At 39.2% G+C, this 14,628-nt stretch overlaps 1 protein-coding gene across 2 annotated transcripts in view; it reads right to left on the bottom strand.

Moving 5' to 3' along the window:
* The window catches only part of JMJD1C (jumonji domain containing 1C), a 171,435-nt gene that overhangs the window by 102,159 nt on the left and 54,648 nt on the right, over positions 1-14,628 (bottom strand). For both annotated transcript variants that reach the window (XR_012650077.1, XM_075025490.1), the window contains exon 2: positions 10,401-10,565. Coding sequence is in view for 1 of the 2 variants with exons in the window: in XM_075025490.1 (XP_074881591.1) it covers positions 10,401-10,565 (165 nt within the window). In the remaining variant the exon portion in view is untranslated. The remainder of the gene's footprint in view (positions 1-10,400; positions 10,566-14,628) is intronic.

The raw sequence follows: 14,628 nt of genomic DNA, 5'->3' as shown, positions 1-14,628 counted from the left end.
TACGACAAAGAAGAAAAAAGACAACCTTTTGCTCCAAGTGCTTGATTTAGTCTGTTTTAGTGTAACTGAACGCCTGCAACATCTGCCAGCAAAAGAAGTTTCTGTTAAGGGTAGCTAACTACTGAGATTTCATTTCAAAATCTTTTTCAAACGCAGAGCCCTGAGAACACAGAACAACAGAATGAAATCAAAATATATAATAAACCAGAAGTGTTCAATACTATTCAGACATGTCTATGTACAGACAACGCATAGTACTAAAACAATAGCACTTCATTCTCACATATATCCCTGCTTAGTTCACAAGAGCTTAGAGTAAACTATAACAAAGAATATTTTTGTGTACTGGTGCGGGGGAGCATGAGTGTGTGCACACACCCTAGGGGATAGAACTTGCAGAACTAACCAAAACTGAGGGGGTTTTAAGCCAAACTACCAAAAAGGGGAGGTAGCAGCACTGTCCCTTTCAGCATCAGTGAGAGATTGGTTAAATTCAGTGTGAAACCACACCTGTAACAGATTGAGCTGAAAGGAAGTTAGGTTTTTGTTTTGTTTTTAACCTGTTTGTAAAGCAAAAGTACTTTACAAATTACTACCATAGCACTACTGAGCTCCAGTTCTGGGCTACAACGGGGAGATTTTTTTATTTTTTTTTTTTACAGGCTCTGTAAAAAAAGCACATAAAGGAGACAACCTTTTCCACCCAACAGCCTAACCAGCAACATGAGTAACACATTCACGCCATGAGGTGAAGAAACTAGCCTTTTTTCAATTCAATTTCCTTGTTATCCCAAATAATAACTTCCTTTTCCACACCACAAGGGCTCAAAGGACTAAAAAGTCTTCCCCTGTGTCTTCTCCCCAGTCCATGTTGCCAATTCTCTTTTTGAATCTAGCAACACAAGATCCCCCACCATCATTTATTCCGCTTATTCAAAATTGTGAAAGGTCACACCCAGTGACAAGACCTGCTGCTACTGCTGTAAAAAGAAGTAAAGCACTACAAGAAAGTCCCAGAAATCAAGAGAATATTGTTTCATGGGTACCGGTTCTGTGGTAGACTGAGAAGCTAAAATACCACAACGCAATCATGACAAAAAACGCTCTATGGAGTCACTCCCTAGAAAAGGAGACCTTAGAAGCAACAGTTACATTGTTTACGCCAATAACCAAAATTCAGGTGGAGTTGAAGTATATGCTTGCTTAGTACCATCAAAAAAGCTTCCTTCAGATTCTCAGTACTTTGCAAAATGCAGAATTTTTACCCTAACCTAGAAAAACAGTGTTTGGCCCCAACTGCAACATTTTTACTTCATCAAGACATTAACTGCACCTGAAGCTCCTATGTCTCAGCTGTAGGAGAACAGACTCTATTCACACAAGGCCAGAGATATCCAAACAGTAATGTGTAAACTACTGAAATACTTTTTCAGAAAAGGGGCTTCGCATTTTGGGTGGGTTCTCCATGCTGCTATACGTTTCCGGTGGATATTGAGACTTCATACAGCACATCATGGGATTCACAATGAAACCCAGAAGAAACTGCTGGAATTCTGGGAAAGGAGAGCAAGAAACTCATAAAACTCTAATTACACCTTCCATAACTCATCTTACTCAAGTCAGCATGAAGAAAGCAGCACTTCAGTACTGCACAGCTGAGAAGTCATTAATGCACAGAAGCAGCAGTGGAGATTTTAACAGTGGGTGGCTTTCAAAATTAGCTGCCAAGTAGATTTGACAGGTGTAAAGCCCAGCTGCTCCTCCCCACCATCACAAGAAAAACACCGAGCAGTTGCTTGTAGATGGAAGTCTTCTGGCACAGCTTTCCTCATTCTGGACAGCCACCATTCAGATGGAGGACAAGTACCACGCTGACATCCTTCCCTCACTGTACAACCTCTCAACAGGTATAGGTCAGGAGATTTTTTTTTTTAATGTTTTTAATAGAGAGAAAAATACTATATTTGTGTGTGTATCTCTATATACACACACATCTATAACTACATACCCACACATATATACACATATATAAAATGCAAATATTTGTAATATAAGCTGTAATTTATATAAACAGCAACAAATAACACTGTGAGAGACCGGACTGATGGAGATACACAAAAGGCACCGCAAGCATCCAGTCATTCTTTCAAAGCCCGAGCTCCGGAAGCTGAATTTCCAAAATATTGTGCTGAAATAACCAACTGCATCCACATGCCTATATTCCGCTTGCCACCATATCTCCAAAGTTGAGCTGATCCTTCTAGTTCATTGAAGAAGTTCAGATGATCTAGAGAGCTACAAAGCAATTTGTTTTCTTCAGCACAAGTGAAAAATTTGTTCTCATAAATGCTATGGAAAAAAAACCAAAAAAAACAAAAAAACAAAAACACAAAAAACAAAGACTTAGGAATTTCCAGTCAATTCCAGAGGACGCAGCACAAGTCTTTGCTTTTATACCTGATGAAGCTGTGGAGTAGGTCCTACACAGAAACTAGAAGTGTGAATGCAGTTCAGATACACCTACATTAACCTCGATCTAGTTGACTAGGCTATCAACAGGAGTATAACCATATACTGAGCCAATATAGGTTTCAGCACCAGTTATAAAATCAACATGCAAGCGGTTATCCTGCACTGAGCACCCTGCAACTGTGGCTGCTCTGCTTCAACTGCCTGGCTTGAATATGGAACCTTGAGAAGCTTCATGTCTATCTTTTACAGAAATACATACAAATTATTACCAGCATTTCATTGCTATCTGTCTTTTGAACAGGTGCAAGTGACAGAGGCACACTCAATTGGGAGTACTGCTTAGTGTTGCAGCTGAAGGATGCTAAACAATATCTAGTTATTTAATTTGTATAATCCTTGGAGAACAAGAAGTGCTTTACCAGGAGGAAAGAACCTGAAATAGAGACCTTCAGGATGCTGTGACATACTAAAGCAGCTTTCTCTAGAGGAGCTGCCAAAATGGCAACTCCCAGGCCCCTATGATAAAAATGACTTGTGCTTACTGTTATTTTAAGGCTAAAGTCCAGAAAATAGTCTATTTTGTTTGGAATTCTAGCACTCCTGTAAGTGAATTTGACATTAAAAACAAGTCTTAGCATAGCACTTAACTACAAAAAATATTTTATGTATTTTATATATGGAAGCATGCTTTTACAAAACTAAATCCTTTCAAATAAAAAGGGTCCCCATTGCTTAGAAGTGCAAGTTTTACAGGAAGAAAGTAAAAAACAAAAATTAAGTATAAGCTTGCCATTAGCCAACACCTTGAGACAAAAAACTTTGAAACAAACAAAGCAGTAGTGTAAAGTGCGCAACAGGACGAGGCCCACATGTAAGTCAGCACTGCAGTGAGGCTTTCCACTCCGTCACTCATTTCCAGAGGGGGAAGCCACAGGACAACACCCATATTTCACAACGGAGCATCTGGGGAGGCAGATTTCAGTTCATTGCTTGTTCACTTGGGGCATGTCCTGGGAAGGTAATGGCCTCTGCTTAGAAGGCTGTGTGGAAAGCAGTGGCTCCCAGTAAGCAGCAGTTTAAAAAAAGCAAGTGCCAAAGTACACAGGCGGGATGTGGTACTGCTTGAAACGTTTATGTTCTGTGGGAATATTACAGTAACGTACTCTCCAGCAAAGTAATCTTTGAACCATCTCCAAGTGCTGTTTCTGCATGTTACTGTCTTTCACAATGCAGCAAAAATCAGGTCATTTATGCTCTGCTGAGTCAGTTACTTAAATTTTGTCTTCCCCAAGCTCTAAAGCGTCTTAAATCTTTTCCAAGAAGCTGACAGTTTCCAAGCATTTTCTCCTCTGTTGTATATATCTCATCTTTACCCCAGATTAGCAAGGTATACAAGCACTAGAATTCTGATGCAGGGAATGGAGAAGCTGAAAAGAATCCACTATTAGTTTTTGATTGCTTACCCTGGAAGTTACAGCACTTCCTCCCCTCAAATTTAAAATACCCTCAAAGTTTTTACTTATTTTTAGGACTCCAGAGACCAAGTCTTCTCTCTGCCTTGCTTTCTATATACACGGTAATCCTTTGTGAACTTATTTCTTTTTACTGCTAGAGTATTTTGAGTGTCTGCTGAGGATTTAATCACAGTATCTGGCAGTGTATACCTCTATTTTTCATTGTGCACGGGGAGGAGAACAGGCTGCAGTGAAGTAACTGAACATGCATGGGGAACATTAGCAGTATCTACAGAAACTCCTGACTTTGAAGGGGATCAATCTGATCCATGGAACCAATGTAGAGAAGAGAAACTTACTCAGAAATGCTAAAATTAGACCATCAAGACAAGGAGGAAAACAAATCCTTGAGAGAGTGAAAAAGTGGTAGTGTGTCATGGTATAAACAGGAATGAACAAGGGACCTGTTCTACTTTCCATCATCACGCCAAAAATAAAGAATTTGATTTGTCTCAAGAATCTCTGGAAGCTCTATAGAAGCTTGTTGTTCAATCTGTACACTTTAATTGTGACACAAATGACAATAAACTGGCACTTTATAAGTATTTGCTTTATAATCCAACACAATCAAGTCAGCTGAAGCAGAATGTGGTCAAGCAAAAGGATTCTGCAATTGACAGCTGGGACAGAGGGGCACAGAGGGAGTGGGGGTAAAAGGGTCTATAGGGTCAGAAGACAAGTCTATCCTCCACATGTCCATGAACACTTCTACTCTTATACTTTACCACCAAGTACCCTAACCCGCAGTCAGCACATGAATATATGGGCTCCTTCACATCTAACCGAACAAACGCATGCACTACCACCCAGAACAAACCTCATCTCATTTTTCGGCAAGACTACCTCCTCATTAGCATGATGGTGAGACTGAAGGCCCACAGTCCCACAGGTGCCACTGGCACTGTCCACTGTAAATCAGCTCCAGATTCTCACAGTGGAAAAGAGTTAGTCATTGCCAATGAAGACCCACTCTTTGTCCCTGGTTTTGTTATAAGCCTGGCTAAAGCTCTATATTCTTGCAAAGCCCTGGACAGAGTCCCAGGAAAGATTGTTCTCAAGCCACTGGTTTAGCAATGACTTCACTTGTTCCAAGAAAAAGAGACAGGCAAACTGACACACACTCTTTTTTTACTGGGGGGGCAGACTGAGTTGCTCCTGCAGCTACCCTACCTTCGGAGAAAAACATATTCAGGATCTCCTCATGGAACATGTTTTAGTTTTTATATATATACTCTTCAGAAATATACAATTGCAGGAGAACCAGTTCTTGCTGTATGCCAGCACCAAAACTGGGAGTGATACAGTTATTGCAGACCACAGGGCAAATCTGTTGGTTTGACAAAGTGAGTACTGTAAGCTAGCGAAACATTGTCTCCATATTCAAACCAACAGAGAATCTGTATGGATTGCTCTGATTTATTATATATGAATTCATACTGAATTCACAAGCAGTACTGTTTCATTTATAGGTATAACAGCTGGCAACACAGTTTACAAAACAAACCATACCCAGAACACAGGAAACCCCTGACCCCATCACCTGTGCCTGTATGTAACCTTCCCAGGCACCCAGCTCTGCCTTGCCAGCTAAATGTACCATTCCCCAGTCTTGTTTTTCATCATACTAGACTGAATCAAACTGTTTCCTCCTTTGACATCTACCCTGCACAAGACTGCCAATTTCTTCCAAAAGGAAAAGGCTAAAATAAGATAACACTTCTCATTCCCCTGTTCTACAGTAGTCTCTTCCTTTCTTGTTGCAAGTGCAGAAGTTTCTCATGTGTACTCCCATTCAATGCATTCACTTTTCCCTATCTCCAATTCCAACGCTTTTCTTTCCAACCTCTTGTATTCTCCTAGGTCCTTTTCCTAGAAGTACAAACTTGTCAAAATCTATCAATTTTAAACTCCTTTAATCTTAATTGCATTTTCAATTACCCTTCTTCCCTTATTTTCTTTCCAAGATGATGGAACATGCCCCTTAAAATGCCTGTCTTAAATCTCCTTCTTTCATTTCTATCTGTAGACCTTCAAATGATAAATTTTCTTTTTAGCACATTATGGAAGTTTCCAAAACCCTCTTCCCAAACAAAACTATTAAGAAAAGGCACTCAGTCAGCACCTTCCTATGCCTTAAACGTATAAAGCTGATGCTGTTAAAAAAAATGTGAACTGCTATCTCAGTTTCTACCATGGTGTCCTCTCCTAGTTAGTCTTTAGTAAGAAAATGTAAACTTTTCCTCCACATTATTCTACTATTCTCTAAAATTACCCTAGCGACTTCTGTCTATAGTCCTCTCTTTTTCTCCCTGTACACTTTATTTCTACATATTTTAATATGCAATTAGAGTGACAGTAATTAAATTCAAACTGACAGCTCACAGAAGCATTCTGTTCTGTCCACATTAAAACCTTGGCTCCAATTTGTCACCTTGCCCACACACTTACTTCCATCTCCCTTCTTGGCTGCTGAGGGGATACCATCATACTCCTAAGACTTCAGACCAAACTTTATCATAGGCATGATTTTATCACTGCTCTCTAGCATCCTAGTACCCAAAGTATTTCTACATCAGGGAGATTAATTTACTCCCCCTAAAATACACCTATTCTTACCCACCCACAGATCAAAAATTTTTATCCATCGTCTCAAATGCTTCAAAGTTGTTTCCTGAGGAATTAAAAAATCAATTTTGCCTCATTTTTGAAGTACTGGTAATTCTCCTAGCCCCTCACTTTAAGCCCTTCACTCCCCTCTTTTTGTATCTTTGTGACACACCCCCACATCCCCTTTGTTTACCAAACTAAGCTGATGCCTTCAATTTCAACACCTTATCTAGGCTACTTATCTTAATCCCTTAATGTGGAAAGACACACCACTCACTTCCACTACCTACACTTTTTAAATTTTAAAAAATCCATACTTTCCTTTTTTCCTATGCTACCCTTTTGGCCAAGAAGTTTTCTTCTGCATTGACATCTGTAAAGCATCTCCATTACTTGAGGTAAACAACAAGCATTGTTTTCCAAACAGACTCTTCCCTAACATCTAGGCTACATTTATGCTGACATCACTTATCACCATTGCCATGTCTTTATGCATCTTGATAGTCTTTTCTTCTATGCTTGTAAACACCCCACATGCAGGGTGATTTCTGATTATACCAGTCACCTAGGCAGGCAAGAAGTTCTCCACTCTTTCCAGAAAATCATCTCACAAGAAGGAAAAGCATTTGATTACAGCATGAACAAGGTGAGGCACTACACTTCCTCTCTCTTTCACAGACTTACACAGTGGCCCAGAAACAGGTATTAGTCAACATCAGATTGATCCTGATACGATGAAGCATGTTGCTGCCAATAGGACTCCAGGCTCATTTACAGTCAACTTTTCACCTTTGGCATAAATGAGGCAGGATCTCTACTAGAAGAAAAGATAATCTCATCATGACAGAAACTGAATTCAGGGGATAATCTATCCCTCCTCTGTTACCAAGTTTCTAAACTAGGAGAAAGAGGTAGTACCTCTCACCTCCTTTCTCAGCACCTGACATAAGAGCCTAAAATCTTAAAGCACAGCTATATGAGGTCAATGGATGCTATGCTTTCAGTAATAGCTACACCTCAGGCATTCAAAAATAGCAAACATTTGTGACCAACTTGCATTCTAGCAATTTCATCTACAAAGTGGGCATTACATTGTATCACATGATTAAGTAATAAAAGAAATCCGCAATTATGAAGTACACAGATACTAGATGGATGACTGCCCATAGAAAGCCCCACAGGAAATTACAGACCTTGTCTTCTGATCAGGTCTGAATACCGTACAGTAGATACAGAGTATGTTGACCAAATAAGAGAAGAACAGAAGGTGATAACCATCTAAATAAACAAGCACTTTTGATTCACTCCACTAAAGACAAAGATCCTGTAGAACTACTACACAAAATATACTTCAATATTGCTTTGCTGTGTATATGTTAGCATCCAAGATAAAGTTGTACCAAAAAAATTTATTTTGGTATTTAATATGAAGAAAAGATAGTCACGTACATGAATTATTTTTTTCAATATAGTTCACATGCATGGGAAAGATTGAGACTTTTCCTTTAATAACTACAGCAAGAGTCAGCTTCTCAAAAAAAAAAAACGTGCTTTATCACATCCACACTTAGGATTTCACATAAAAGTGTAGATATTCCTATTGCTGTTTGGCAAATCAGAATTTTTTTACCTCCTTTTCCATTGCTTTCTCATTTTTAATAAGTATTGTTTTGACAAAAAAACACCCCCAAACCTTCATAAAGGTCATCAACTCCACTACACTAGAGTATTCAGATAGTCTGGAAACAAAACCCAAAAGTATTATAGCAATTTGAGCACCCTCCCTGTTCCCCAAGGCCTGGCATGCTCAGTGCAGCTATTGATACAGAGCAGAACTTTTGGGAGGTTTCTATGGAAGGAATCTGGTCTAACTAGAGTTAATATCCTGTATCCACACTTTCCCTCAAATATGCATTTTCTGGAATGGATGACTACAGGGTTTGACTCAGAAAACAATTGTGAGAACATTTGTAGGCAGGCCACGTACAAATGCTGCAAACTTGTCATCTTTAACATCTGGAAACTGTGACCCGACAAGCTATTTGAGCCCCACTTTGGACTACCTGTTTTCAATTTTTTAATTGTAAAAGCAGGAGGCAGATCTTTTGTAAACCTTCCTTCTCTCACCTATGAGCTACCTCAAGAACATAAACATTAAAACAAGAATTAAAAAATTGATAAGATGGAGATGGAAGAAAAATATGTTCCCGCCTTCCAGACCAGCACAAGTTTGAAAAAGTCTACTAAAAAATGTGCAACTAAAACATTTTCACACATTAGCAAAGATAAACTCTTAACTTGGGGACAGGATCAGCAGCCAGACTAGAATACTTTCTAGAAATACACCCCTTCTAAACACAATCTCTATCCTAAAGGGTGAGACTAAAAGCATGTAAAATAGCACCGTACTTAGATACTAAGTTCTAAGTTGCTAACAAGTTTTAAAACACCCATCTCAATCAAGGAGAGGCGGGTGGCTTCAAAGAGCAAATGACATTAACTCTCTAAAACAAAAAATTCTTGCTCAAGGATATACTAACATGAAGCAGTAAATTTGCCCATACAAGCAAATATACAAAACAGCCTGTACATCCAGTAAGTTAGCTTGTTTTACTCAAGCACATTAGCACAAACATACAAGGTGAGTCAAGTAGGAATATTAACTGAAGAGGACGTAAGTGCATCCTAAACCATCAATGCATCTCTTCCACCACTAAGCTTTCTTGAAAAGCCTGCTTCATGACCTTCAGCATGACTGTTCCAACCACAGCTCCAGAAAAATAATCACGTGACAGCATTTCAGAAAGTCCATCAAGTGCTCAGAGATGAGAATACGAAGGGCATATTTAAATGAAACACAGACACAGCTACGGTGCGGAGGGAAAAAAAAAAATCATCTAAATTCATTATGACTACAAATTTCTAAAAACCCAAGACTGAAGTTAGAGATGCTAAGCTTAATATCAAATATATTTCTAAGACTTCCCTTCACCATTTTGACAAATTTGCTGGAGCTCCCTTTCACCTGCCAGTCTGTGAGAAATCTTCCCCAACTCTCCACAAAGCAAAAACATGCAATATAGTAGGTTCCTGAAATCTCATACCTATTTGGCTCTTCTGAAGACTTTGACAGCACTCTAACAGTTTCTTCGGAGAAAAAAGGAATACGTGTTTATTGCTTATTAGGCTATCTCATCAGATCCTTAGTATTTATCAGGTCTATCTAAAGGCATGTCAAAACCAGACACAACCTCCTAGCAGTTCTCTCAGCAGCTTTAATGTTTGGGCATCAGTCCAGAAAGAATGAGAGTCACAGGTATCATCTCATAAACCAGGCAAGCGATTACCACTTACTTTATGGATCTTTACTCACTTTTCTCATCTTTCTGAATTCTGACCTGAATTCTAGATACACTCAACTCCCACGAAGAAGGTATAACAAGCTTAAGAGTTTATTTTTCACCTTTGTTTCAATCCTCCACAGAGCAGTAAGATGTGTTGCTGAGAAGTTTGTATTTGTAAGATGCTTTGACTGTGTAAAGTGCCATTAGTTCTATTATGTCACTCAGAGACTAGTTTTGCAGTGCTCTAAGTTGATTCAAAAAGATGAGCAACTATTATCACATCACTCCCAACCTTTCAACACAAACATGCTTTATTAGTATTTTCTTACCCTTTTCTTACCCTCCTCCCCCTCCATACTCATCGCTTTCCACCACCACTTAAGTAACCTAGACAGTTTCCCAAGAAGGACATAATTAAAGAGATTAAAATAGTTTAGTAAATGCAATTGCTCAAGTATCTTACCAATGCAGGCCATTGAATTTGTTTGATCTTTGATCCCTGAGTCTGGCTTGGGTCCTTTCTTTTTGCCCAGACCAGCTGGCACTCCACCAAGAAGCTTGCGAAATCTTCATAAACTTTAACCCATTCTCGCTTTTCCCATTCAAGGTCATCAAATTCCACATATACCTGTGGAAATTTAAGAACAGGAAAGGACATACATTATTACATATACACAGCATGTGTGCATCTACATGCATTTATGAAAGCATGTATTGTAAAATTTAATGCAAGAGCTTAATATTACCCATTTTATTGTTATGGTATGTGAAATTACATAATCAGGTCCTGCACCACAGAAGAAATTCTTCTTGGCAGTACATTTGCGCTGAAGAGATGAGGGTTACATTTGCTAAAACATCTTATCTCATGAATGAAAAGTATAACACCAAGTATTTACTAGCATCATTCAAGCAGTATATACAGCTATTTAAATATCAGTAAATAAGTTCAAAGAATACTTCTCATTCTCAGCTCAAATACTTGTCACAGAACACAAACCAAAGAAACACTGTTTCAAGGAAACAAAAAAAAGAAAAAAAAAAGCAGCCATTTGGAACAGAACCAGAAAGGACATCCTGAGCCTGCAGACCTTGTTACTACAAGCAACCCCAACACACAGCACCTAATAGAAGCAGCTCAGTTTCTTGCCATTTCTGTCCTTCTGGAATCCTGCTCCTTTGGAGGCGGGGGGGGGGGGGGGGGGGGGGAACCCCCACACTTTTTGTTTCCAACTAAATTAATTTGGAGCCAGTTTGCAACTGTTTGATCTCATGCCATCCCTGTCCTGTAGGTTATACAGTTCCCCCCGACACATTCTTAGAGAACAACCATACCCTCCCTCAGCTGCATTCACTAAGCTAAATATGCCAAACCTTTTGTCTCCTCCTGAAAAGGGAAGGAACTCGGAGCCAAAAAGCTATCCAAAAAGCTATCTGCATTAGCAAACATAAACTCTTCTAGAACCATTACATTTCAAAATTAAACAATTTGTTTAAAAATTCTTAAAAAATCAACATAATCGTTTTCTTTTCCAAATTATGAGAAAATTCATAAGAAAAACCAGCTAGCATTATTTAAAAAAAAAAAAAAAAGAGTTGCTGCTTGTCACACAAACTGGAGAAGGGAAGATGCTTTGCTACTCTCCTGAATTTCAGCTCTCAGCCACAGCCAAGGCAACTTCTGAAACTGGAGTTTCTTCCTCTATCTGGTTCTGAGAAGTTAAATCAGCATCACAGAAATATTCTTGTCTTTTTAACTTTGGTTAATTTTAGGCCTGCAACATACTTCCTTGTCTAGACTTTGTCTCACACTTTCCAAACATCTACTACATAGTGCTCCCTCTCATCTTGTCCTTCTCCCTTCTGTGTACACAACTTTTATTTCCACCAAGCCTCTTCTCACTCCTGTATCAAAACCCATCACCCCAGTTTTCCCCCGCATAGATAATTTTTTTAACCCATATTACTCCCATTCTGTTCCTACACACTCGCTTCCTTTTCCCTTCCCTCTTTAAAGCACCAAATTAAGCAGATAACTTACTGCAGTTACTTTCTTCTATGACAGCCCATTATTGCATCTCCACTTAAATTTTGTCCAAATAAAAAGAAGTTTCTTCTCCTGTCAAGCTATGCTCAGTCTATCCCTTTATTTCACTGCTCCCCCTTCTCGCAACCTCCACGAACTGCTCACTACTCTGACTTAACCACAGCTATCACTCACGGCGCACCTGACTCATCCACCCCCCTACCAAATACTGACACCTGACCATCCCTGTAGTTGTCACCAATATCATATTCACAGCCAACTGGTCTTTCCACCTCTTATCTCACACCTCATCTTACTACTCATTTTCTTTCTTGCCTGTTCTCAATCACTAGGTCGAGGTAGAACGTGTGCAGGGCAGTTGCCTGCATTAAATACTGTTCCTTCTTTATTTCTCAAGGGCAGAGCCTTCCCTCTGGATTCACCACTTCCACATCCAGAATTTCTGCCGTTTGCATACTGCCACTCCTCCGACATTTCAATTAACCTGGCTAATCACAGTCATCCCCCATCTCTGCATCGCCTTATTCATCAACTCGACTACTCGTTTACCTTTCCCCTTTGCCCATTTCACTCCCTGAAACTAGCAGGAAAGTACTGCTAGTCTCTGCGGTGGCATTAGAATCTGCCTTAAAGGAACAGTTTGTATATAAAATTATCCTCTCACCTCAATTGTCATTATTAAAGTATTGCCTGTTATTCTAACGAAGCAAGTAGAAAGCAGCAGCAAAACCACAAAAACTAAAAATTGTAAATTGACACCTTTCACTAAAAAGCACTTTTTAATAACTTAATTTCTATAAATTAATTTTAAAATACATAATAAAGTTGCAGAATAATAATATCACAACCAAAACAGAGTTAACAGTAAACATAGTAATGCTTTAAAGCACTAGCAGGAAAGCACACCGTATCACAAATCATCTTCGCAGCAGTATCTTATATTTGCAGCTACTTCGAACACTTCTAAAGAGGCATTTATTTCTGTAATTGATCAAACAACAAAATTTAAAGACAACCTTCAGTGACAGTACAGTCAAAAATCATTCTCTAAAGTCACCTTCCTCCTGGCCCCTCCTCCTGCAAACACCACTCAATTATTCTGGACTGGTCAAACAATTTTAGTTTAATATCTGGAAAGACATTTGGGTAATCCATAACAGGGTGTAAGAGGTTAAGCATCAAACCTCACACAGCAACAAAATTAAAAAAAAAATATGAGGCAAGGGGAATCAAGTGAATTAACGTTTTTGAGAAACACAGATAAGTCTAAACCGGAGTTAGCAGTTTAGAAACTGCCACACTAAAACATGCTGTATCTTCTGGACAGTAGCCAAAACTTGTGGATAACTGTGATACAATCTAGTGTTTGTGTGCAAGTTTTACACCCCAAATAAACTGAAATCCGGTGCAACAACAGTGGGAGTTATTGCTGAGCTATCAGCAGAGTCTCCTGGCACCGTATAATTAGATCTTCAAAGGAGCAGTTCCAAGAAAAGTAGAGAATGGAGCGTGGCGCTGAGCCAGTCTGCCATTGCCCAGGGCACCATATTCCTCCTCTAGTATGATACACACACAACCTTACTTGGGAATTACTTCTGCTAGCTTCCACCACATTCAGGTTTTGATGCCAAGACTATTAACTATCTGCTGCTTTTTCAAAGTTCATTTTTGAAAGGCAGAAACACCACAGATGAGACACAGAACCCAATCCTTCGCCCATTCTCCTTTTTGCTAGGAAATACTTACATCAGGAAAATACATTATGAATTTTTCTAAGGCAACAGTAAAGCCTCTGAAGAAGGCTTTCTCTACACACTGACCTACCGCACAGAGAAAAGCTGTGTCCCAAGCAACACAATTTTTTGAAAGGGAGTAAAAAGGGGAGAGGAATAGGAAAGGAAGCTATCCAGCAACCTACGCCAACAAACTAAAATGTAGAGCCAAAGTTAGACCCCCTAAGGAGTGCAAAGGCTGAAAATATTTAATCTTTCTTGCTTCACTGATGAAACTCTGTACGGCAAAAAACTCAGCAACATTTGCCTCCCCAGGAATGAATGCTGATTTTGAGATTTTTCAGCCAAATTTTGCTTCCTTGACTTGTCAACTATACAGAAGTTTGTGTTCCCAGAGTGGCTGGAGTCTTCTTACCACGTATACATTTACTCACATAAAAAGGAGAAATTCCCACTGGGATGATATTATATTTATATAATTGGCATTAACGTGCTAATTCTGTAACTCACTACTATTTTCCAACAGGAAGCAGCATAAGCTTTCAGCATGCTTTTCCAAGTAAAGCAAGACAACAAATTAATTTCCAATGGAGTCAGCCAAACAACTGCAAGAAAATATTTCTGTTTCAAAGCCAAAACACAACAATCACGGTGAAAATCTCTACATGCAGCGCTGTGATCCAGAGTTTTCCAGTCACTTCTGCTCCAAATAAATATGTCTGACCAAACAAATTCTGAAATGCTTTAAATTGTCACGAAAGCAATGTTGACTTCCAGTAAATTTGACTTACAATGCTAAAAAGCGTAGTCCATGCACCATCCACTTTCTTGAAACCACGTGAGTGGGTGGATGCTGTTTGTAACTCCCCCATGCCACAGTAGTGTATGCATTGCTCACAGGCTGGTTAGTG

Source organism: Buteo buteo, chromosome 4 (assembly GCF_964188355.1).
Source record: "Buteo buteo chromosome 4, bButBut1.hap1.1, whole genome shotgun sequence".
Lineage (NCBI taxonomy): Eukaryota > Metazoa > Chordata > Aves > Accipitriformes > Accipitridae > Buteo > Buteo buteo.
Note: the sequence above shows the minus strand (reverse complement) of the source record. Positions and strands in the feature narration are given on the sequence as shown.